This window comes from Zea mays, chromosome 4, assembly GCF_902167145.1.
Source record: "Zea mays cultivar B73 chromosome 4, Zm-B73-REFERENCE-NAM-5.0, whole genome shotgun sequence".
Classification (NCBI taxonomy): Eukaryota; Viridiplantae; Streptophyta; class Magnoliopsida; order Poales; family Poaceae; genus Zea; species Zea mays.
Window position 1 is genome coordinate 174,084,123 of NC_050099.1, and position 24,477 is coordinate 174,108,599.

Genomic DNA, 24,477 nt, shown 5'->3' on the forward strand with positions numbered 1-24,477 from the left:
CGCTCCCGGAAGCGAGCAGGTGGGATAGGTGGAGCGGAAACGGGAGCGGGAGGAGGAGCAGTGGAAGCTGGTGTAGTGGAGGTGGTGGATGGCGCAGCAGGGGTGATGGGAGCAGGCAAAGTGGGTGGTGGAGTGGAAGTAGTGGTGGGAGTGGAGGAGCGAGGCTGGGAGGCGAGGCGACGAACTCGGTATGCAATCTGATCTGAAGGAGTCTGAGGCTGATCTCCTAGCTCGGCCTGCTCAGCGGCTGCTGCTGTTGCTGCTGCCGCTGCTCGGGCTGCCCTGTCCATACGCCGCTTCTTGCGGCCTTCCTGCTGCTCCAAGTACACGGTCTTTCCCTTGACCTGCCTGAAGGGGCGACGAGGATCCTCATCATCGCCTCCCCCTGGCGCCGACACATTCTTCGTGCGCGACATCCTGACCTAACGACTGCAAATGAGAGAGAGAAGCTAAGCACAAGTCGATAATAGCCGATAGAATATCAAAAGAGGAGATGTCTACCTGGAAAGCTCACACGAGAGGTGAAAATCCAGGCAAGACAGGAGACGGCTCACGGGCAGTCAAGGTCACTGAAATGACAGAAGAGGTGAGCACGTATTAGTCACATAGTCATAAGTATATGAAATGTGAATAAATACATACATAGAGAAATATGGCACAAAAAACGAGAGATATGGCGATCGAGAGGTCAAACAACGTGAAAACGACGTTTGAACGAGAAATAGTGCCATAGAAGGTTTGGAATTCGAATTGAGGTATGAAATGATGTGGAATTGAGCCGATACTTCAAGAATAGGTTTATATGGGTGAATATGAGTGAAGTGTATGCTTGGTTTGAATTTAGGCGAAGAAAATGAAATTTGGGCACTCGGCTCGGAAACGATTGCTCGAAACGGGGAATTGAGTGAAATTGAAGCCTGGAATATCGGATTGGCGTGAAATTTGGCGAATATGTTACTGTAGGTGTTGTGAAGGTGCCTGAAAAATTTGGGTTCAATCGGAGCATTTTTGGCTGGTTTGGGCATTTCACCGAACACGTGATGTGCGGTGAATTAGGTTTTTGGAGATATGGCTATTTGAGGATTGAAACCCTCCCAAAGGGAGCTAGTAACCTGCAGGGATACTCAAGAAGCACATGGGAACACTTCCAACCAGAAGGATTCACAGGAATTCACAAGAATTTGAAATTGGCTCTTAAGGGATGGAAGAGAGGCTCACTGCACTGACAAACAGAGAGAGAGGAGAGGGAGCCAGACCTACTCACCAGAGGGGAGAGGAAGTGAGCACCGAGGAGAGATCGCCGGAGGGTAGCCGCCGGTGAGAAGATCGCCGGAGAGAGGTGGCAAACCGCCAGAGCGCAGAGAGAAACTAGAGAACAGAGAAGAACTGGCTGGCCTCGGGTGCGAGCAGGGGAAAAGATTTTTTAAAAACGAGTTATGGGCGCACCGGACAATCTACAGTGCCTGTCCAGTGCACACCGGACAGCGCACAGTAGCTGTCCGGTGAACCACCGGACAACGCACAGGAAAGGGAGTTCTTGCGCGCGCGTGGCCGGTGCACCGGACAGTGCACAGTGCAATGTCCGGTGCACACCGGACTGTCCGGTGAGCCCAGACAGAGGGAAAATTTGGATTTTTTGAATTTTTCTATCTAGTTTTCAACCAAACCAAATCCCAACTTATAATCACACAAAATAACACTTGTTGGGACAGGTATTGGCACCCTCATATATTTTCTCATAATTTTCAAAAATATTTTGCCATAGGCTAGATAATTTTTAGAGAAAATAGGCAAATGGTGAAATTTGCATTTTGGCCTTGCACTAGGGGTTTTCATGAGTGATTTGAGTTTTGAATACTCCCCCTAAGTGCAGAACCTCATGCATATTTCAAGAACCAACAATTGTATAAAAAGTAAGAATTTAAGTGCTAAAAGCTTAAAAACTAAGACTTGTCAAGTTTGATCCGAGTTGAGCTTTTTCACTCGCTTTGTTGACGGTTATCTCAACTAGGTTAGACAAGCCCTAGATGTAATACAAGAAATTTAAACATTCAATGCAAGCTTTACAACACCATTTGACATCTTAAATAAAATTTCTGAGATCAAGTATATTTAATTCATTCCTCAACAAGCAAAAGCGGGTCTTATCAAGTGGCTTAGTGAAAATATCCGCTAATTGATCTTCCGACCTCACTCCTTCTAAAATGATATCTCCTTTAGCAACATGATCTCTAAGGAAGTGATGACAGATATCAATGTGCTTGGTGCGAGAGTGTTGTGCATGATTATTAGCAATTTTAACATCACTCTCATTATCACACAACAAAGGTACCTTTTCTAGAACTACGCCATAGTCTAGAAGAGTTTGTTTCATATATAAAATTTGTGTGCAACAAGCACCCACGGCAATGTATTCCGCTTCGGCTGTTGACAAGGCAACACTATTTTGTATCCAATACCACTCTTGTTGTTTTTCATGACAGTGTTCATAAGCAACTCATTTTGGAGGTATTGATCCTTGTTGAACTTTTGCACACTTGTTGCAAGATGTTCATTTTCACTCTTAAGTTTCTTGACCTCATTTTAAGCCTTTCATTATCCACTGCCAACTCATTGTTGAAATCATTGTTCTCAATAGCAACCTTTCCTCTAGTAGTTGCATCAGTCAAGTATCTCTTTAATTTTTGGTTGTCTAAAGTCAAGACATCAACTTTTTCGGTCAGTTCATCATGTAGACTAGTTTGCTCTCCTTGACTCAAATCATCACATGAGGTTGCTACATCAATCTTAACAACAGGGTTAATAGCCTCATGTGTTTTGCAAGATAAAAGTTCATTTTCAACAAGAAGATTATCATGATCAAATTTAATCTTAGTATAGTCTTCCTTGATTTTTACTAGTCTATCTTGCAACTCCCTATTAGCTTCATTTAACTTGTCACATTTATCCTTAGCATCTTTTAGGGAGGTTGTGAGCTCATTTACAGTGGATGACATAGTTTTGTTCTCTTCTTTCATTTCATCACTAGCTTTCATAACTATGTCATATTTGGCATTTAAAGATTCATTTTCATTCTTCAACTTATCACATTTAGCTTTTGACTTCCTAATGATTTGAGTATATTCTTTAAGCAAGTCAGCTAGTTCATCATATGAAGGTGAAGCAAATTCCTCATCACTATCTCTATCACTATCATCAGTAATATCAATATCATTTTGTACCTTCCGTTCACCTCTAGCCATGAGGCATAGGTGAGAAGTCGATGATGGCGATGGTGGTGGTGAAGAGAAGTCCCCGGCGATGGCAGCAACTTTTTCATCATTCTCTTCTTCACTTGAAGAAGAACCACTTGAAGACTCAATGTCAGTGAGCCAGTCACCAACAATATATGCCTTTCCATTTTTCTTTTTGTGGAACCTCTTTTGCTTCCCATCCTTCCTCTTGAAGAATCTCTTTTCCTTCTTCTCATCATCGTTGTCATCTTCTTTCTTGCCCTTGAACTTGTTCTTCTTGGGCTTGTTACATTGATGAGCAAGATTACCAAGCTCTCCACAGGTGTAGCAATCCATCTCAGAAATGGGCTTTCTTTTGCTGGAAAAGAATTTCTTCTTTCTTGAATTAAATTTGATGCCTTCTCGGTTGAGCTTCTTTAACATCTTGGTGGTCTTCCTCACCATCAAGGCAATGTTAGCATCAAGGTCATCATCACTTGAGGATTCTTCCTCAATTTGTATTTTAGCTTTTCCTTTTTCTTTCTTGATTTGCTTTGAGAGCCAAATCCTTTCTCTTGGAAGATGACTCATCTTTGTCATTGATGTGCATGTACATCTCATGAGCATTGATCTTTCCCAATATCTGTGTAGGTGTGGTAACTGAAAGATCCATTTGATGTAGCACAGTAACAATGTGTCCATATTTGTCTATTGGGAGGACACTGAGAATCTTCCTCACAACATCCGGTCGTGAGATTTGAGTAAGCCCCAATCCATTTACTTCCTCTACAAGAATATTGAGACATGAGTACATAACATTGGCATTTTCATTAGCAAGCATTTCAAAAGAATTTAACTTTCTCATAGCAATGTGATATCTCTCCTCACGCTCACTTCTAGTTCCTTCATGTAGAGCACAAATGTCCATCCACAAATCATGAGCATTTTTATGATTTCTAACTCTATTGAACACATCTTTGCAAAGGCCTCTAAAAAGGGTGTTTTTGGCCTTAGCATTCCATTTCTCATAATTAAACTCATCACCTACAAGATTTGTGTGATCTCTAGGTTCGGGGAATCCTTGTGTGGCGGCTTTATAGACACCAATGTCTATAGTCTCTAAATATGCTTCCATACGAATTTTCCAATATGGAAAATCGTCACCATAAAAAATGGGAGGAGGTCCATCCCCATCGGACATCGTAACTCTAGCGGTTAAGCTAATCTAAGAGCAACAAGGCTCTGATACCAATTGAAAGGATCACGATGCCCAAGAGGGGGGGTTGAATTGGGCTTTTCTAAAAATCAACACTAATTAAAACCTAAGCAAGAGCCCAACTTCACCCCAACAACTAGCACTAAGATAATAATACTAGAAATACAACAATGCTAGAACAATACTTCAAATACTTATCGAAGAGTCGACACTCTCCACTAGTCCTCGTTGGAGCACCCGCGCAAGGGTATCGCTCCCCCTTGGTCCTCGCAAGAACCAAGTGCTCACTACGAGATGATCCTTTGCCACTCCGGCGTGGTGGATCCCTCGAGACCGCTTACAAACTTGAGTCGGGTCACCAACAAGATCTTCACGGTGATCACCGAGCTCCCAACGCCACCAAGCCGTCTAGGTGATGCCGATCACCAAGAGTAACAAGCCGTAGACTTTCGCTTGACCAAGAGAAGCCTAATGCAAGTGATGTGTGCTCTAGGTGGCTCTCGCTAGCGCTAATGAGGAACAAATGCGGGACTAAGATTCTCTAATCTCCTCACTAGGCTTTTGGTGCTTGCAATGCTCTAGCAATGTGCTGGAATTAATGTGGGCAGCAAGACATTGAATATGGTGGGTGGAGGGGGTATAAATAGCCCTCACCCACCAACTAGCCGTTACCAGCACTGTTCTGTGCATGGGCGCACCGGACAGTTCGGTGCGCCAACGGTCGACTCCAACGGCTAGTTCTGACAGCTAGTCGTTGGGTTGATGACACACGAGACAGTGAATAGTCATTGTCCGGTGCGCCACTAAAATTCATTTCTGAAACTGGCGCTTTCGGGTTTCTGTGGGAGAAAACTCTTCCCCAGGGCCACCTTGGCCCCACCTGGCAGAGGGTGCACCGGACAGTCCGGTGCCCCAAGGCCAGAAACCCTATTTCTTGGTTTCAGCTGTTTTTCAAATCGATTTTCGTTCTAACTTGTGAGTGAGTTCTAGAGTGACACCTAGCACTATATGTGAGTGTGAATGTGCACCAACACTACACTAGAACTCTCTTGGTCAAACTACTCATCGACAACCCCTCTTTATAGTACGACTAAAATAGAATAAAAGACCTAACTAAATCACCAGTGTCCACATCTCCTTGACACTCGGACTCCGTAGTCCTTCACCTTTTGTTTTGTCGTTTTAGCCGTCGCTTCGAGTTCTTATCTCCAGGATTGTTTTCACCGTTGTAGTACTTCTACTTGTAATGCGACCTAACTTACCATTTGTCTCTGCAAAACACACGTTAGTCACATGTAACATTACATTGTCATTAATCACTAAAACCAACCAGGGGCCTAGATGCTTTCAAGAGCATGTAAACTATATCTGAGGGGTCGAGTACTCACTAAACATGATACTTAGAGAGGTATGCAAGCGTATGTTTGAGGAATGTACTCACGAATGTGTCTAGTGTAACATTGTTGCTTGCACTAGATGCCATATATAGAATCTAGCCGTTGGAGAGGCATGGTGTGTCCGATGCATTAAAAAAAGTGAGCACCAGACACGTTTTGTGCCTCCAAAAATGCTGAGTGGGGTAGTAACGACTAGTTTCACACATTGCGACTATTTATACCCCTCAACTCACCTTCCTGAGATGTGTTGCCTATTCCGATAGATGAAGCACCCACGTGAGAGTGACAAAAGCCCTTTGCATAGTGGGACGATTAGAGAATTGATAATAGCATAGTTACCAACTTCATTAGTCCATAGAGAGTGACTTGTGTGTAACCATCACCCTCATGAGATTTGACACGGTCCACTAAGAGTCTAGCGCTTGTTATTTTTGGTGATTGACATCACCTAGATAGCGATCGTGAGTGTGGTGATCACCCATAGAGTTTATGCATGACTTGGCTTAGGACTTGTATATGGTTGTGAGTGGTTTACTGTGTTGGAGCAGCTCGTACATAGCACTTCATTCTTGCACGAAGTAATGGAGAGACACCCATGCACGAGTGCTCCAACGAGAATTAGTTGGGAGCATCGACTCTCCGAGACCTCAACAAAATATTGATGAGTATTCTAACTTTTACTTTACTATACATGTTTACATTCGAGCAAATACCTCAAGTATTTACTTTCCTAGAAATTGCCATGCTAGTATAGTGTTGGAAACTAGAGTTTAAAATCTTTGTCACATATTAGGTACTAGAGTAAAATTAAGCTTGAAATTAAAATTTATTTTAATCAAAAAATTGAAGAGAAGATCAATTCAACCTCTATTTGGTATCACAATCCTTTTTAATTAGTACTAGTCGATTACCCGTGCGTTGCGACGACTCACAACAAAACCCACGTAAACTATCCACTAAAAAGATCTCAATATTTTTTATTGACCGTCTCCGCTCTCTGCATAATATTTTTTGATTTGACTAACTGATGTTGTTGTTTACTGCATCCAATATGTCTTGGTACAACACGGCCAATGAAGGGAGCGATTAGAAGAGAGTTCACAACGATTGACTGAACGAATAAAGATTATAGAATGACATAATTTCACTATACAGGGACCAAATAAGAGGAAGTTTGTGAGCTCAAGTTTCTAACATAAGTCACATGAACTCAAACTTATAAAAAAGATAGATCAAAATATGGAGTGGTTAGTAAAGTCAGGCATCAATAAAAACTGGATGCGCTCCATATAAATTATGGTACTTCGTAGCAATTACTAACGTTTAAAACCAACAAATAAACTTTCCTTTTACTGTTAGCGTGACAAATTATTGTTGCTCCATCCAATTCAGCAACCTCAAATGCCATGGAGTCCATTGCGCCAAGGTGGTCTCAGAAACGACCTAATGCATGCAAGAGCCCAGAACATAAGGGAAGAACACCTTGTGGTAGTGCCCGCATGGATCTCCAAATCCTAACACATATTTTAGAGGATCCATGAGGCATATCAGAAGAACACAAACTATGTGCAGACAATAAATAAAGTATTAACACACCCAAATTATGTTTAGTCCTTAGCACAACAAAAAAACTAACACCCAAAACAACAGAGGAATAACACAATAATTCTTGCAATGATAGAAGCATGGGTGACAGGTACATAGAGGCGGTAGAAGCATACCGAGTCGACACCGTGGTAAGGGAAAGGCCATGTAGACAGGCGATGCCAAGCCATTGAACATGTACCATATGCAGCAAATCAGGGACCCCCATCCCTCGCCTCCCCACTTCCAAGGTTTTGTAGAGCAGAAAGGGAAGGGAAGAGGCGGGCATACCTGTTCGTTGCCGGAGAATGACACAACGAAGACCTAGGCATCTAGAGGCGGCATAAGTAGTATACCGCTAGATACATATAGGGAGAGAGCACGCAAGCGGAGAAAGAAGCCCAGCCGGAGCAGCTCCAAACCGAGAGGCATCCGCACCATGCGTCAGTCCGAGAAGGGCGAGATAATACAAGTGCCTTCCCAGACCTGGACCATCGAGGCGACACAACACCACCACCAACTCCGTAGCATATGCCGACTGCTACCGCGCTACAGGCCTTGTTTGTCCAATATCTCAGACCTGAACTCCTCATCGCCAAGATAACCTAAGCGTGCCAAACACCATCGTGTCCTTCTCGGCGGCACGCATGAAGAAAGGCCAGGAGCAAGACCGAGTCACCCCATACCCTCGTCGATGAGCCTCGGCCGGCTCGCGGCTGTGACCGTGAGCGGGGCAGTAGGCTGGGGAGGAAGAACATGGCGAAGGCCGGGAAGACGAATGGGACGTCCGACAACGGCAAAAACGATGGTGTGCACATGGTGTGAAACGTCCTCGTGGACGTGCAATAGCCACGCGGGTCGATGTCGGGATTGGTGTCTGACGAATACGGGGAGGAGACGCCTGCTATCACGCCCTCTGCCGAGAATGGGGTGGCGCGGAGGCGGAGACATAAGGGGAGAGAGAAAACAAGGCATGATGGCGAACGAGGTGGCGGCAAATGAGGCGAGGACCATCATTATCGTGCGGAGGTATAGATGGCCAAATGAGTTTTGTCTGGAGGGCCGACCCGAGGCACGATCCATTTAATAGTGCCTAGGCCAGCCCGGCACGAGCGTCGTGTCGTGTTTGGGCTATAGCCTCGGCCCGCAGTGCTGGCCCGGCCTGACACGATTATATATATTTTTTATTTTTCAAAAAATAATATATACATATATGCAATTTATATTGAATATAAAAAACATTTGAGCATGATGTTCTACTGGTTAGATGGCTTCATGTAGTGCCTATTGCCCTTCTTTCATCAGGGCGTGGGTTCGGTCGCGCGTGCTGTGCCTAGGTCAGAGCTGCGGCCCGCACGTGCTAGGCTGTCGTTTGGCCATCTATATGCGGAGGTGTGTTTTGGGCCGTGCATGTTGGTTGCATGGAGAGGACGAGTGCGCAACAGGTTAATTTGGAATAGATATAAGGTTTTTTTTTAAAAAAAAATATAATGCGGAACGACCTTTGAAACTGATGCTTTAAGTATAGTAGATATTAGAGCTTCATGGTCACTCGTTTAGCTTAATCACTTTTAGTAAAAATATCCGGTAGAGATGGACCTTCTTCTATCTTTGACGGTGACGATTTTCTAAATAAAATTCAAGTAAAACAACTGCCGTACAAGCATCATAAATTAACAAAATTGGAGGCTCTTGTATCCATTAATTTTTTAAATTGGGGTATAACTCCCTTTTTAGATAATTTAGCTCCACAAAAATATAATAGTAGTAGCAACAAATTAAAATATATAGTTGGAAGCATGAAATAACTTCTTTTTTTATAATTTATATAAATCATTTTAAAATCACGCCGAACTTAATAAAACGAGGATCTTTTAGATATTATCCGACAAAATAATTAAATTCTCATATGGGTTGAATGAAATGCCAGCTGAAATATCTTGATCAACCATGGGCTCATTACTGTTCGTGTTCATGCATGATTATTTACGACAGGATTATGATGCTGTGTAGTGCTTTTATGGACTAGCCATATATTTTGTGCTTTTGCATCAAATCTTGCTTGTCATATACTGACTACTATAAACTCCAAAGAGCTTGTTTGAATGTATTTAACAATCCATGCAAGTTAAAGTAGATTAAAGTAAAAATTAGTTAAATTTTTACTTAATTCCCTCTAACACACATGACTGAGATTATAGGCCATTCGCATCGGATTAAAGTCCTCTAATTTATAAAACAAAACACCGAGGAGAAGTCGGAACCAAACGATAATCACGAAACAAGCTATCCGACGCAGTTTTGACCACAGCCGACGGCAATAGAAGTAGAGAACTCCGACTTCTTCACTCACACACACATGGCGCTGATGAGCCTTGGCGCCGCCGGGTACACCACGGCCACCGCGCCGCCTCGTCCCCGAAGATGTACCCTGCCGTTTCGCGCCGCCGCCTCCCCTGCGGCACTGGACCGCCGGCGACGGCCGCATAATGTGGCTGGCGACTTCTTCGTCGGTGAGCAGAGCAAGATGCACCCCCCCCCCCCCCCCCCCCCCCCCCCACCCCCCAACAAGAACTTTGCCTGACTGACGCGCGGTGTTTACCTTTTCACCCATCGGCCGCGCGCGCAGACCACCGCTGCATCGACTGCCAGACCTGCCGATGGATGGCGCCGGTACGCAGGCAGCTTTCTCCCATCCTCCACCTTCAATCGCTCGCTTGGCTAACCATCATTCATGGCGTGAGGCGTGCCGGCATCTATGCAGGAGGTGTTCAAGAGGGTGGATGGCAAGGCCGCCGTAGCGGCGCAGCCCAGCTCCGAGGAGGAGAGGACCAAGGCCCTGCAGGTGTGTGTGCGTCTCTCTGCTCCCGCCATATATATTGTTGCGGCTGTATCTGTATGTACTGCTGCGGCTGGGTCTAACTCTGAATGCTTTCCTTTTGTTGTTGTCATTAAACTCTGAAGGTGCTTTGTGATAGCGTATGCAATATTGCAGCTGCAAGCAACACTACCATCTTTCACATAGTTAAAATAATTTCTGTGATTTTCAGGCGCTGCTATCCTGTCCAACATCCTCAATTCACACTGAGAAACCTCCAAAAGACATTCTTAAAGTGCAAAACATGTTTCCTCTACCAATCGACGACAAGCTACTCCCAGTATGCATGTTTTCACCGCTTCCTTTTCCTTATGGCCTTTCGAACCGTGTATAATATGCAGCTATGGTTGAAATCTTCTCCCTTTTGTCTATATATGTATTAAGGATCTAAGACGTAGTTGCAGTGCAGCTATCTGCCATTATTTATGAAAACTTCAGTCTGGTATACTATGCATGCAATCACGTCACCAACATGTAATGTGCAGGGTGTTTATCTCTGTGGGTATAATTCTGAAGACTCATATGGGGCAACATCGTACCTGGTAATTCATCCACAAGGAAACATACTGATTGACAGGTACTAGACGGGTCTCCAGCCAGTAGCTAGGAATCCAAATCAAATAGTTTCACAATGTAAGGTCATGCTACTATATCCATCAGTAAAAGTAACTTCATAATATACCATGGCATTGCCTAAATGACTGATGTTTTATGATCTGAGTAGACTATAAAGAAAAGAAGAAAGCTGCACAGGTCTTTTATTAGAGCACAAAGTTTTATGCTTTTGATTTCCCGCTGATGATCATGTACTTCAGAATCATACAATCATAAAGATGCTTTAATATATATCTTTTTATTTTCTTTCAGCCCAAGGTATACTCCAAAGCTGGCCAACAATATTGAAAAGCTTGGTGGAGCGCGCTACATGTTTTTGACCCACATGTATGTTTGGACCTCAACCATACACAATTGTGTTCTTTCTTTATGTAGTTGTCATTGTCTGTTGGAAACTCAAGGATCTCACTAATTATAACTATACAGTGATGACGTAGCAGATCACAGGAAGTGGGCTGAGCAGCTAAAATGTGAAAGAATAATACATTCAGGAGATGTAAGGATTGCATCTCTCGCTATATTCTTCTATTTTACATGATAGAATGGCAAAATTTCTGATAAATCTTAATCGCAAACCGGCCCCATGTACAATCCTTTTTGGAACTCTGCTCTCATATTGATTAGCAAGGCCTCATCCTGAAGAGTGACAATCACACACTGCCCATGCATGATGCTTCTACTTTAATGCATGTACTTCTGCTTTAATTAATACATCATTGCAGTATGGGCACTAATAAAGCATCTGATATTCATATATCGGTTTTCAAGCTCGGTTTCCCTCATAAGCCAGGTCAATCCTATTCTGTTTAATTGAAAGGCAGAGCTCCTGCCGGTGTGTTAAAAAAAGCATCTGACATTCATGTATCTTATTGAAGAACTGTTTAGTGGTCTAGATTATCCATGTCAGGGCCTAAGGAGGCCTACGGAAGGGCTGCGATAGCAGCAGCCATGGGCCCTCAAGGGGGATTAGATAAAGATAGTTAGAGATAAGATTAGAAGATTAGTTGAGATTATTTAGGATATTAGTTGAGATTATCTAGGAAGGTTATCAGTTAGTAGTTTGTTGATAGTTTTTAGGAGAGCTTTAAGGAGATAAGGATCTCTAGCTAGATAAGGACAGTCACATGGCCTATTTATTTAATCAATGGATGAGAAATAAAGTAGGCAAGAATTAGAAGGGATAAACTCTCCTCTTGCTCGGTCATGGGCAGAGGCCCCCGACCGACGTTTCTGCCCATCCATACACCTCTCCAATCCCTCACCGATATAGCGACCATAACATCTGGGATAGAGAGGGGTATCGATGGGCAGAAACGTCGGTCGGGGGCCTCTGCCCACGACCGAGCAAGAGGAGAGTTTCTCCCTTCTAATTCTTGCCTACTTTATTTCTCATCCATTGATTAAATAAATAAGCCATGTGGCTGTCCCTATCTAGCTAGAGATTCTTATCTCCTTAAAACTCTCCTAAAAACTCTCAACAAACTACTAACTGATAACCTTCCTAGATAATCTCAACTAATATCCTAAATAATCTCAACTAATCTTCTAATCTTATCTCTAACTATCCTTATCTAATCCCCCTTGAGGGCCCATGGCTGCTGCTACCGCAGCCCTTCCGTAGGCCTCCTTAGGCCCTGACAATCCATATTTCTTCAAATGGAGGAAATTTCCATAAGAAATAAACTTACAACATTGGAATAGTTAGCAAGCATTCATCGCATTCATGATGTAGGTTCTATTATCCCTGCGTGTCTCCCAGTGAACTCTGCTCTTTGAAACATGTCCTGATGGTATTTACTGCAGTAAGTAACCATTCTGACGCAGGTGGAGGAGGCTACCGCAGATGTTGAGTGGAAACTTGAAGGAAATGGTCCATGGAACTTAGGAACAGATTTTGAACTTATTACTTAAAAATAAATATCTAGGCGAGAATTCTCTTTCTCAAGTTTCTAGAAGACAGGGGGATTCTCAATTCTGGTCGGGCCTAATGAATATTAAGGACCAGCTCCTTAGAGGGGGGCACTTCAAAGTGGGAAATGGTCAAGCTACCAGATTCTGGAAGGACAAATGGGTAACCAGTCGACCTCTTAGTGAGCAATTTCCGAATCTCTTTAATATAGTGCGTAACAAATCTGCCTTGGTTGCATACGTTTTTTCTGATACAAACCTTAATTTGTCTTTTCGACGTACAATCATGGGGAATAAATTAGTGGAATGGCACAACATGCTAAACTTGCTATCTGAGGTTACTCTGTCTCTGTCTAGAGATAAATTTGTTTGGGACGGTCAAAGGAATGGAATCTTCTCGGTCCAATCTATGTACCATTTGTTGATGAATATTCCCAACAACGAACGGAACAAGAAGCTTTGGAAACTTAAGCTCCCCTTGAAAATAAAAGTTTTTTTGTGGAATTTATGTCGTGGAGCAATCCTTACTAAAGATAATTTAGCCAAAAGGCGATGGAATGGTAGCTTGACATGTAGCTTTTGCAATCGAAATGAAAGTATCCACCATCTCTTTTTTGACTGTTATATGGCCAAAAGCATATGGAGAGTAATTTACTTTGCCTTAAAATTAGAAATGCCCGTTAGCATTAATCATATTATCGGGTCTTGGGGAACAAATAGGGGTCCGGGGTATAAAAAAGTTTTACTCTCTCGAATAGCTGCTTTATTTTGGGCTATTTGGCTCAGTCGAAATGAGGTGGCTTTTAATCAGAAACCAATTCCATCAATTGTGCAGGTTATTTTCAGATGTACTCACTGGTTAAGATTCTGGAGACTGCTACAAAAGGAGGAATCGCAACAACAAATCCTCATTGCTTCGCAAGTTTTGGAAGTGGTGGCGATGGAAGTCTTCGCAAACCATGGATGGCGCTCAAATTCAAGAATTGAGTATGGCTAGTGTTAGTCATAGTATTGTAATTTAGTTCCTTTGAGTTAGTATCACTATTCATGCAACAGTTCTTAATTGTAATAATCGACTTGTATTGGCTGTACGCATTATCATGCTAAAGCCGGAACTCTTGTTTCCATTATCAAAAAAAAAATACGCCAGGCCATACCCCAGTAAGAAATTCAACTTGATTGACTTGGATCTAGTAACAATCAATTTTTAGCAACACGGGTTTAGCACCTTGCTCATTACATTCATTGCATCTAGTTTGAGAATCGAGTCAAACATTTTTCTAGGGCTCAGTGTGCTTGTACTTCAAACCGCTAAAGGTGCTGTTCACTGGAGACCATGTTGCAAAGTCAGAAGAATCAGACGATCTGAACCTCTTTCTGATGTACAGCAAGCAGTCAGGTAGAAGCGTTGATCCCTTCCTGCTAGTTTTCATATCTAACCAGTGATACTAATGTGGACTACACCTTTAGGATGGAAATCTGATTGTCTGTCTGTCTGTATGTTGTACAACAAACTTGCAGTGAGCCTTCAGCTGGAAAGCATCAGGAAGCTACTGGAGCTAGAGTTCGAGTGGCTTTTACCTGGTATGCACTCCTTTAAATATTTATATCCTTGAGATGGAATTGTAATCCATTTCTACCTCATATTACTTTTATCTATCCTACGTTGTTTATCCATTTGTTTTTTTAATAAAAAAAACTCTGTACTGGAATGGACTTGATCACAGGACATGGCTATCGAATCAAGTACAAAGATGTGCGTGCCAAGAATGTAGCCATGGAGTCCCTCCTAGCTAATTACACAAGCTAGGAGCCTATGAGCATCTTACTTGAGTTAGTGCTCGCAAATAAGCATTCCAGGAGGCTGAATGTTGATGCTATGTTTCCAGAGAATAGTGTGCATGATGCTCATCAGCTCTTGAATGTGCATTTGTTACCAGAGACTGTACCTTGTGCTGCACACCAAGCAAGTGAATGAATCAAGCATACATGACTCGGCCCAATGAATGCTTTTTCCAGAAATCTTGCAAGACCATATGATTGATTTGTTATATGCATGATGATATATTCGACAAATGCAGCACAACTGAAAGCCCCCTGCTTCACATCATCACCTAGCTCTGCTCTTCTGGTTAATCAATCCATTTTGTAAAGATAATAACAGCTATGGCGATGTGCTAGTGCGTGCGTCCGTACAATACCTTGAGGCCACAGTGACGCTACTCAAATATAGCAGCATCCTGTTTGTGTGGGATCATCGGAGAAAAAGGAGGCCATGCAAGACGCGATCATCACCAGCTAGCACTGCGGAGGAGACACAGAAAATTCTCCATCGTCGGCCACCAGAGGGAGAGGACGAGCGTCGAGCGCGCCCCCATGGCCAAAACCCACGAAGAGGGAGCGGGAGCGGAAGCGGAAGAGGTGAACGAGCACCCGATCGAGGAGGTCCGGAACACGGTGCCCACCACCGACGACCCGTCGGAGCCGTGTCTGACGTTCCGGACATGGGTGCTGGGGATGTCCTCCTGCGTGCTGCTCTCCTTCGTCAACGAGTTCTTCAACTACCGGTCGTCCCAGCTGAGCATCGGCACGGTGCTGGTGCAGATCGCGTCGCTGCCCATCGGCCGCCTCATGGCGTCCACGCTGCCGGGGCGTCCCGTCCGCGTGCCTCTCATCGCCTGGTCCTTCTCCCTCAACCCGGGCCCCTTCAGCCTCAAGGAGCACTGCCTCATCACTATCTTCGCCGGCGCCGGCTGCTCCGGCGTCTACGCCCTCAACATCGTCGCCATCGTCAAGGTGTTCTACCGGCGGCAGATCAACCCGTACGCCGCCATGCTGCTGGCGCAGACCACCCAGCTGCTTGGGTACGGGTGGGCTGGCCTCTTCAGGAAGTTCCTCGTCGATTCCGCCTACATGTGGTGGCCCATCAACCTTGTCCAGGTCACGCTCTTGAGGTTATCAGTCGATCAGTTTTTGATTCCTAGCTATAGCTTCAATTCAATTCTTGTCGATGATATACGAATTTCAATATGAAAAATCACGATACGTACTAGAGCCATGCACGAGGAGGAGAAGCGTCCCAGGGGCGGTGTGACGCGTCTCCAGTTCTTCGTCATCGTCGTCATCTGCAGCTTCGCCTACTACCTCATCCCGAGCTACCTGTTCCCGTCGCTGAGCACCGTGTCGGTGCTGTGCTGGCTGTACAGGGACTCGGTGACGGCGCAGCAGATCGGGTCGGGCCTGCGGGGCCTCGGCATCGGCTCCTTCGGCCTGGACTGGAACACGGTGGCCGGCTTCCTCGGCAACCCGCTGGTGTCGCCGGCGTTCACCGTCGTCAACGTCATGGCCGGGTTCGCGCTCACCACCTACGTCGCGCTGCCGCTGCTCTACTGGACGGACACCTACAACGCCAGGCGCTTCCCGCTCATCTCGCCGCACGTCTACGACGACGCCGGAAGGCCCTACGACACTGGCCGCGTCCTCAACCGCGACACCTTCACGCTCAACCTCGTCGGCTACGACGCCTACAGCCGCATCAACGTCAGCGTGCTCTTCGCTGTCAACTACGGCATCGGCTTCGCCAGCCTCATGTCCACGCTCTCGCACGTCGCGCTCTACCACGGAAGGGAGGTCTGGGACGGCCTCTGCCGGAAGCGGCAGCACCAGAAGACAGATGTCGACGACGTGCACACGAGGATCATGAGGCGGAACTACAAGCCCGTGCCGCAGTGGTGGTTCCACCTCATGCTCGCCGTCGTGCTCGCGCTCTCGCTCTTCACCTGCGAGGGCTTCGGCCAGCAGCTGCAGCTCCCCTACTGGGGCCTCCTCCTTGCCTGCGCCATCGCCTTCGCCTTCACCCTCCCCGTCGGTGTCATCTTCGCCACCACCAACATGCAGCCGGGGCTCAACATCGTCACCGAGCTCATCATCGGCTACCTCTACCCGGGGAAGCCGCTGGCCAACGTGGTGTTCAAGACGTACGGCTTCATCAGCATGGGCCAGGCGCTGGCGTTCCTGGCCGACTTGAAGCTGGGCCACTACATGAAGATACCCCCGAGGTCCATGTTCTTCGCGCAGCTCGCCGGAACGCTCACGGCGTCCACGGTGCACTTCGCCACCGCGTGGTGGCTGCTCACCACGGTCAAGGACATCTGCGACGTGGGCAGGCTCCCCGCCGGCAGCCCCTGGACGTGCCCCGGCGACGACGTCTTCTACAACGCCTCCATCATCTGGGGCGTCGTCGGCCCGCTGCGGATGTTCGGCAGCCTCGGTAACTACTGGCAGATGAACTACTTGTTCCTCGTCGGCCTGCTGGCGCCGCTGCCCGTGTGGCTGCTCCAGCGTGCGTACCCGACCAACCGCGTGCTCGCCGGCGTCAACCTGCCGCTCGTCTTCGCTGGCGCCAGCGGGCTGCTCCCCGCGCGCAGCGTGAACTTCATCATGTGGGGGCTCCTCGGATTCATCTTCAACCACGTCGTGTACCGCCGCTACAAGGCCTGGTGGATGCGACACAACTACGTGCTCGCCGCCGGACTCGACGCCGGCGTCGCGTTCATGGGCGTCCTCACCTTCGTCGCGCTGGGTTACTTCGACGTCTACGGGCCGCAGTGGTGGGGCAGCGTCGCCGACGACCGCTGCGACCTGGCCGCTTGTCCGACGGCGCCAGGAGTCGTCGCTAAGGGATGCCCAGTGGTGGCGGCAGAGTGATAACATAACACAAAAGGATCTGTCGTCGTCGGATCAGAATCAGAACCATGCATCCGTCTCTGCATGCATGTCCAAGTTAATTAACGAGAAGATGGATCTGCTTGTAAATTAGTTTAGCCCTTGTTTTATTTAGTAGTACAAATGTTGTGTGTATCTCTACTATATTAAATTACCAGTTTCAACATTCTTTCCGTGTCATTCTTTTATAAAAAACCCATTTTATTTGTTTTAAATCAACCTGCGCCTCTCTGACTCACCTGAACGAATATATGGATGGATAGCCCATAAAACACACATCCTCTATTTCTCTCTACTGTCTACGGCTCTAATCTCCTTCCTCTACCTATTCGCCGCCCCTCTCTCCTGCCCCTCCCCCACCGCTGCCCCACGACCGACGTGCATCTCTATTCCCCGCTGCCATGACAGGCCGGTTGCCGGATTCGTAATGGTAAGGGAGATTTTGATTGTCTGGTCGCGTCTAGGCTGGCCTGATGTCATCCGAACTGTCCCAGCGACGCAATTCGGGAAGGTCCCGTAGAGGGATCACGAATTTTGGACTCGAGCGATAGAGTTTCTCCGCTCCAGATTGAGCCCGGAGAGAGATCGTGTCGTGGCCCTGCCTCCTCGGCGTCTGGCACGCGTCGCCTCCTGACTCACCCCTCGGTGTGTAGGTCTTCATGGTTATGGTGGCCACCCATGCCTCCTATCCTTTCTATTTGCTGGTGAGGCCACTCCTAGTAGGTCAGCTAACAAATTTATTAACCGTGTGATTGCTACCCCAGCCTACCCCACCGGTTATCCTCAATCGCTTGGCTTGGCGTGTAGATGCAAGGGATGAGCTATGTCCTGTTGTCATGCCTGTGGTTTGGTTGCAAGATCTTCGGATCATGTGCGGATGTATTGCGGGTCCCATGTATTTCTAAGGATACTGAACATGTGATCTGGTGCAGGGGTACTTTAGTAGTAGAATTTGTGTGTGTCTCTCATCATAGGGTTTAATTATGGCCTGGTAGGTCTACTGGAGTGGAGTTTGAAATGACACTAACCAACATTGTTATAGTGTTTTTTCATTATTTGTTATACCTTTTATAGTTATAACAATCTATCCATCCTATGATGTGCTCGGTAGATGTTAATTTAGGAACTATAAGATTAAGGTAAATTATTCATTTATTGTCACAAGTAGCTTTGTGTAGTCACCGAAGGAACTTGTTAATAATTTTGCATAATGTTTTGGGACAGGAAATACTAAACTGGGCAGGGAGGTAAGCATATTACTGTGTCTTGTAATTTTATACATGTATTCGTTTTTGGCATCAGATATTTAGATGCGAGTGTGACATATTACTTTGAAATTGTTAGCCCAATATCTTATCCGTAGCTGGCATCAGGTTTGTGTGCTGGTGATCGTTTCAGTTTATATGTAACTGCGTTGATCTAAATGTTGAACATCATAGCCTGAGGAGTGAAAGGGAAATGGGTTCAATCATTTCCTATAATCGATTTTGGTGGTTGACGTCCATCATAAACCACGTGGACTAATTACTTTGCCAAGATGTCTCTTATCTCAGGTGCATAAGGTTCAACATAAGCCAAGAAAGAAATTAAGTTAGGGACTCAACAAAGTTTGGAGCAAAGAGTTGAGAGTGTGCTGCCAGTGGCGCACCGGACAGTGTTCGGTGTGCATCAGACACTGTCCGGTGCCCCAAGCCAAGCACCACTCGAACTAGCCACTCTCGGGTTTACCAAGGGTTGCTTCGCTATAATTTACCAAACTGTCCGGTGTGCACCGGACATGTCCGGTGAGCCAACGGAGCAACGGTAACCTAGGCACTCAGCGGTCGACTACTGGTACAGTAAAAGCGCACAGTGTAGAAGTCAGATGTCAGGCTGCGAAGTCAGAATGCACCGGATATGTCCGGTGTACCACCGGACTGTCCGGTGCAGCTACAGGACAAAGGGCTTCAACGGTCAACCACACCAAACCCCAATGGCGTGCTGACGTGACACGCACCGGACAGTGAACAGTGCCCTGTCCGGTGCGCCACCAGATTGTCCGGTGTGCCCATCGATAGCAAACTCAGCCAATAGCTAGGAAGTGGTTGGAGGCTATAAATACCCCCAACCACCTCCATTCAAGCGATCCAAGTTTTCTGAAGTTCACATTCAATACAAGAGCAATATCATTCACTCCAAGACACATTCAATAGATCAAACCCTCTCCAAGCCTCCAAATCAACTCAATTCCTTAGTGACTTGAGAGAGGGTGTTTTTTTGTGTTCTTTTGTTGCTCTTGTTGCTTGGATTGCTTTCTCCTTCTCCATTCTTAATTCTCTAAGTGCTTTGTAAAGCTAGCAAGAGACACCTAAGTGTGTGGTGATCCTTGCGGGGTCTTAGTGACCTAAGTGATTAAGGAGAAGCCTCGACTGGTCTGTGTGACCGATTGAGAGAGGGAAAGGGTTGGAATAGACCCGACCTTTGTGGCCTCCTCAACGGGGACTAGGTTCTTTGGAACCGAACCTCGGTAAACAAATCACCGTGTTCACTTGTGTTGATTACCACTTGATTTGTTTCCCCTCTTTCCTCTCTTTAAAGTTCCCTTGCTCATATTGATTTGAGTTTGCTCCCAAACGTTATCCGTATTGATTGAGCAACTCTAAGCAAGGAAAACTATCTTTCGAGCTCTGATTTAACTCTAACGCTAACCTCGGCCTTAGTGCGTGTTTAAAGTTTATAAATTTTAGGTTTCGCTTATTCACCCCCTCTAGGCGACTTCCAATTGGTATCACAGCCAGTGCTTCATTAAGAGTCTGACAAACTCGAAGTGATGTCTAGAGATCACACCAAGAGGGAGATCGTCACGGGCGACAAGGCCATAGGCTCAAGAAGGACTCTATCAAGGGAGTTCGGCGACAAATACAAGGCGGAATCCTCTTCCTCCATCAAGTCACATAGGAAGGGTGACAAGAATAAAAATAAAATGAAGAAGGTGGTCTACTACGAGACCGACTCTTCATCACCTTCCACATTCGGCACCGAGTCTACAACTTCGAAGCGCCACGAGCGTAATAAGTATAGTAAGATGCTTCTTCACTATCCTCGCATTCCAAAATGCGCTCCTTTACTTTCGGTACCCCTAGGCAAACCACCATATTTTGACGGTAAAGATTATTGTATGTGGAGTGACAAAATGAGGCACCATCTAACCTCACTCCACGAAAGCATATGGGATATTGTTGAGTTTGGAGCGCAGGAACCACAGGTGGGCGACGAGGACTACGACTCAGATGAGGCCGCCCAAATTAGGCATTTTAACTCCTAAGCAACTTCTATACTCCTCGCCTCATTGTGTCGAGAGGAGTATAATAAGGTGCAAGGGTTGAAAATTCAAAAGAAATTTGGGACGTCCTCAAAACAGTGCACGAAGGGGACGAGGTGACCAAGATCACCAAGCACGAAACGATCGAGGGAGAACTCGGTCGATTTGTCCTCAACAAAGGAGAGGAGCCACAAGCAATGTACAACCGACTCAAGACGATGGTCAACCAAGTGCGCAACCTCGGGAGCACCAAGTGGGATTACCATGAAATGGTCAAGGTTATTCTTAGATCTCTTGTTTTTCGTAATCCCACTCAAGTTCAATTAATCCGTGGAGATCTTAGATATAAACAGATGTCTCCCGAGGAGGTTATTGGCAAGTTTGTGAGCTTTGAACTTATGATCAAAGACTCCAAACACATTGTCAACTTGGAGCAAGGCGCCACCTCCACACCCGAGGTGCAACCCGTTTCATTCGAAGCAACAGAAGAAAATAAGGAGGAGTCTACACCAAGTAGATTCCAATCAATGCATCCAAGCTCGACAACGAGGAGATGACTCTTATTATTAAGAGCTTTCGACAAATCCTCAAACAAAGGAAGGGGAAGGACTACAAGCCCCATTCTAAGAGGGTGTGCTACAGGTGTGGTAAGTCCAGTCACTTTATTGCAAAATGTCCATATACAAGTGACAGTGACAGGGACGAAGACAAGAAAGGGAAGAAGAAGATGGAGAAGAAGTATTACAAGAAGAAGGGTGGCGAGGCGCACATGGGACGGGAATGGGACTCCGACGAAAACTCCACCGACTCCCTCTCCGATGAGGACGCCACCAACATCGCCATCAACAAGGGACTTCTCTTCTCCAACATCGGCCACAAGTGCCTCATGGCTAAGGACGACAAGAAGAAAAAGGTACATTCTAGAGATACCCCTAAATACACTACATCCGATGATGAGGGTAGCTCTAGTGATGTTAATGATGATTTAACTTCTCTTTTTGCCAACCTTACTAAAGACCAAAAGAAAAAAATAAATGAATTGCTAGAATCCATTAACGAGAAGGATGATCTCTTGGAATGCCAAGAGGACTTGCTCGTTAAGGAAAACAAGAAATTTATTAAATTGAAAAATGCTTATGCTCTAGAGGTAGAAAAATGTGAAAATTTATCTAAAGAGCTTAACATTTGCAATGATTCAATTTCCTGTCTTAGAGATGAGAATGCTAGTTTAAATGCTAAGATTGAAGAATTGAATGTTTGCAAACCTTCTACATCTACTGTCGAGCATGTCACCATTTGCACTAGATGTAGAGATGTTAATGTTAATGCTTTAAATGATCAAATTGCTATGATTACAGAACAAAATGATCACATAGCTAAATTAAATGCTAAAATTGTTGAGCATGAGTTAGAAAATGAAAAAATTTAAATTTGCTCGTAGTATACTTTATAATGGGAGACACCCTGGCATTAAGGATGATATTGGTTTCCAACAAGGGAGCCAAAGCAACACCAAACTTAATGCCCCCAAGAACGTCTAATTTTGTTAAGGGTAAGGCTCCCATGGTTCATGATGGAGAGGGTTACATTTTATATCCTGAAAACTATCCTGAGCACAAAATTAGGAGAATTCATGCTAGAAAACCTCATACTGTTTTTCATCATGCTTTTATGTATAGTAATGAGGCTTCTAGCTCTAGGCATTCAACTCATATCAAAATGCCTAAAAAGAAAATTCGTAATGCATCAAATGAGCATAACATTTCTTTTAAAACTTTTGATGCATCTTATGTGTTAACTAACAAATTAGGCAAGGTAGTTGCCAAATATGTTGGGGGCAAACACAAGAGTCCAAAGACTTGTGTTTGGGTACCCAAGGTGCTTGTTTCTAATGTGAAACGACCCAAGACCGTTTGGGTACGTAAGAACAAGGCCTAAATTTGTGTTGTAGGTCTATGCATCCGGTGGATCAATTTGGATACTCGATAGCGGGTGCACAAACCACATGAAAGGGGAGAAAAGAACGTTCTCCTCATACGAGAAAAATGATGATCCCCAAAGAGCAATCACATTCGAGAACGGAAATCAAGGTTTGGTCAAAGGGTTGGGTAAAATTGCTATATCTTCTGACCATTCCATTTCCAATGTTTTTCTTGTAGATTCTTTAGATTACAATTTGCTTTCTGTTTCACAATTATGTAAAATGGGCTACAATTGTATTTTTACTGATATTGGTGTTACTGTCTTTAGAAGTGATGATTCAATAGCATTTAAGGGAGTGTTAGACGGTCAGCTATATATAGTTGATTTTAATGATAACAAGGCTGAACTAGACACTTGCTTAATTGCTAAGACTAATATGGGATGGCTGTGACATCGCCGACTTGCCCATGTTGGGATGAAGAATCTTCATAAGCTTCTAAAGTGAGAACACATTTTAGGACTAACAAATGTTCATTTTGAGAAAGATAGAATTTGTAGCGCATGTCAAGCAGGGAAGCAAGTTGGAGTCCATCATCCACACAAGAACATCATGACGACCGACATGCCGCTTGAGCTACTCCACATGGACCTATTTGACCCGATCGCTTACATAAGCTTCGGCGGGAGTAAGTATTGTCTTGTGATTGTGGATGATTATTCTCGCTTTACTTGGGTATTCTTTTTGCAGGAAAAATCTGAAACCCAAGAGACCTTAAAGAGATTCTTAAGACGAGCTCAAAATGAGTTCGGATTGAGGATCAAGAAGATTAGAAGCGATAATGGAACGAAGTTCAATAATTCACAAATTGAAGGATTTCTTGAGGAAGATGGCATCAAGCATGAGTTCTCTTCTCCCTACACACCTCAACAAAATGGTGTAGTGGAGAGGAAGAATATAACTCTACTGGATATGGCAAGGACCATGCTTGATGAGTACAAGACACTGGATCGGTTTTGGGCGGAGGCAATTAACACCGCTGCTACTCCATCAACCAGTTATATCTTCATCGAATCCTCAAGAAAACATCATATCAACTCCTCACCGGTAAAAATCCCATGTTTCTTATTTTAGAGTTTTTTGGGAGCAAATGCTTTATTCTTATTAAAAGAGGTAGAAATTCCAAATTTGCTCCTAAAGCAGTAGAAGGCTTTTTACTTGGTTATGACTCAAACACAAGGGCATATGGAGTCTTCAACAAGTCCACTGGATTAGTTGAAGTTTCTTTTGACATTGTGTTTGATGAGACTAATGGCTCCCAAGTGGAGCAAGTTTATCTTGATGAACTAGATGATGAAGAGGCTCTGTGTGTCGCGCCAAGGAACATGTTCATTGGGGATATGTGTCCAAAAGAACCCGAAGAGCCTCCACAAGGACAAGATCAGCCATCATCTTTCATACAAGTATCTCCACCAACTCAAGATGAGGATTAGGCTTAAGAAGAAGAGGATGAAGATCAAGACGATGAGCCACCTCAAGAGGAGGACATTGATCAAGGGGGAGATGATGATAATGAAGACGAGGAAGATGATCAAGAGATTCAGTATCAAAGACCGCCACACCCAAGAGTCCACCAAGCAATTCAAAGAGATCACCCCGTCAACTCCATACTTGGTGACATCCACAAGGGGGTAACCACTAGATCTCGAGTTGCTCATTT

The 24,477-nt window shown here is 45.1% G+C and overlaps 1 protein-coding gene and 1 pseudogene across 4 annotated transcripts; both read left to right on the plus strand.

Annotated features, from left to right (window-relative positions):
• Positions 1 to 9,685: 9,685 nt before the first annotated feature.
• On the plus strand, positions 9,686 to 14,828 carry LOC100286347 (Zn-dependent hydrolase, including glyoxylase pseudogene; annotated as a pseudogene). Of its 3 annotated transcripts, NR_174123.1 has the most exons (12): positions 9,686 to 9,922; positions 10,039 to 10,082; positions 10,174 to 10,254; positions 10,460 to 10,567; positions 10,773 to 10,864; positions 11,155 to 11,229; positions 11,329 to 11,398; positions 12,727 to 12,973; positions 13,646 to 13,797; positions 14,095 to 14,209; positions 14,332 to 14,394; positions 14,538 to 14,828. The product of NR_174123.1 is annotated as a Zn-dependent hydrolase, including glyoxylase pseudogene, transcript variant 1 (transcript). The 3 variants fall into 3 exon arrangements; NR_174125.1 differs by lacking the exon at positions 12,727 to 12,973 and having other exon boundaries at positions 13,646 to 13,971; NR_174124.1 differs by lacking the exon at positions 12,727 to 12,973.
• A 288-nt stretch (positions 14,829 to 15,116) lies between these two features.
• LOC110017798 (Oligopeptide transporter 5) lies at positions 15,117 to 17,700 on the plus strand. Its single transcript, NM_001350207.1, has 2 exons — positions 15,117 to 15,764; positions 16,017 to 17,700. The coding sequence occupies exons 1-2, from the start codon at positions 15,187 to 15,189 to the stop codon at positions 17,515 to 17,517; spliced, it is 2,079 nt and encodes a 692-aa protein (NP_001337136.1). The 5' UTR covers positions 15,117 to 15,186; the 3' UTR covers positions 17,518 to 17,700.
• The last annotated feature ends 6,777 nt before the right edge of the window (positions 17,701 to 24,477 follow it).

What these genes read in the sequence shown, in the direction of transcription:
- LOC110017798 (NM_001350207.1), top strand. Translation starts at nt 15,187, where the DNA reads ATGGCCAAAACCCACGAAGAGGGAGCGGGAGCGGAAGCGGAAGAGGTG. An exon ending in GTCCAGGTCACGCTCTTGAG is followed by an intron (nt 15,765 to 16,016) that starts GTTATCAGTCGA and finishes CTGGCTGTACAG; the next exon opens with GGACTCGGTGACGGCGCAGC.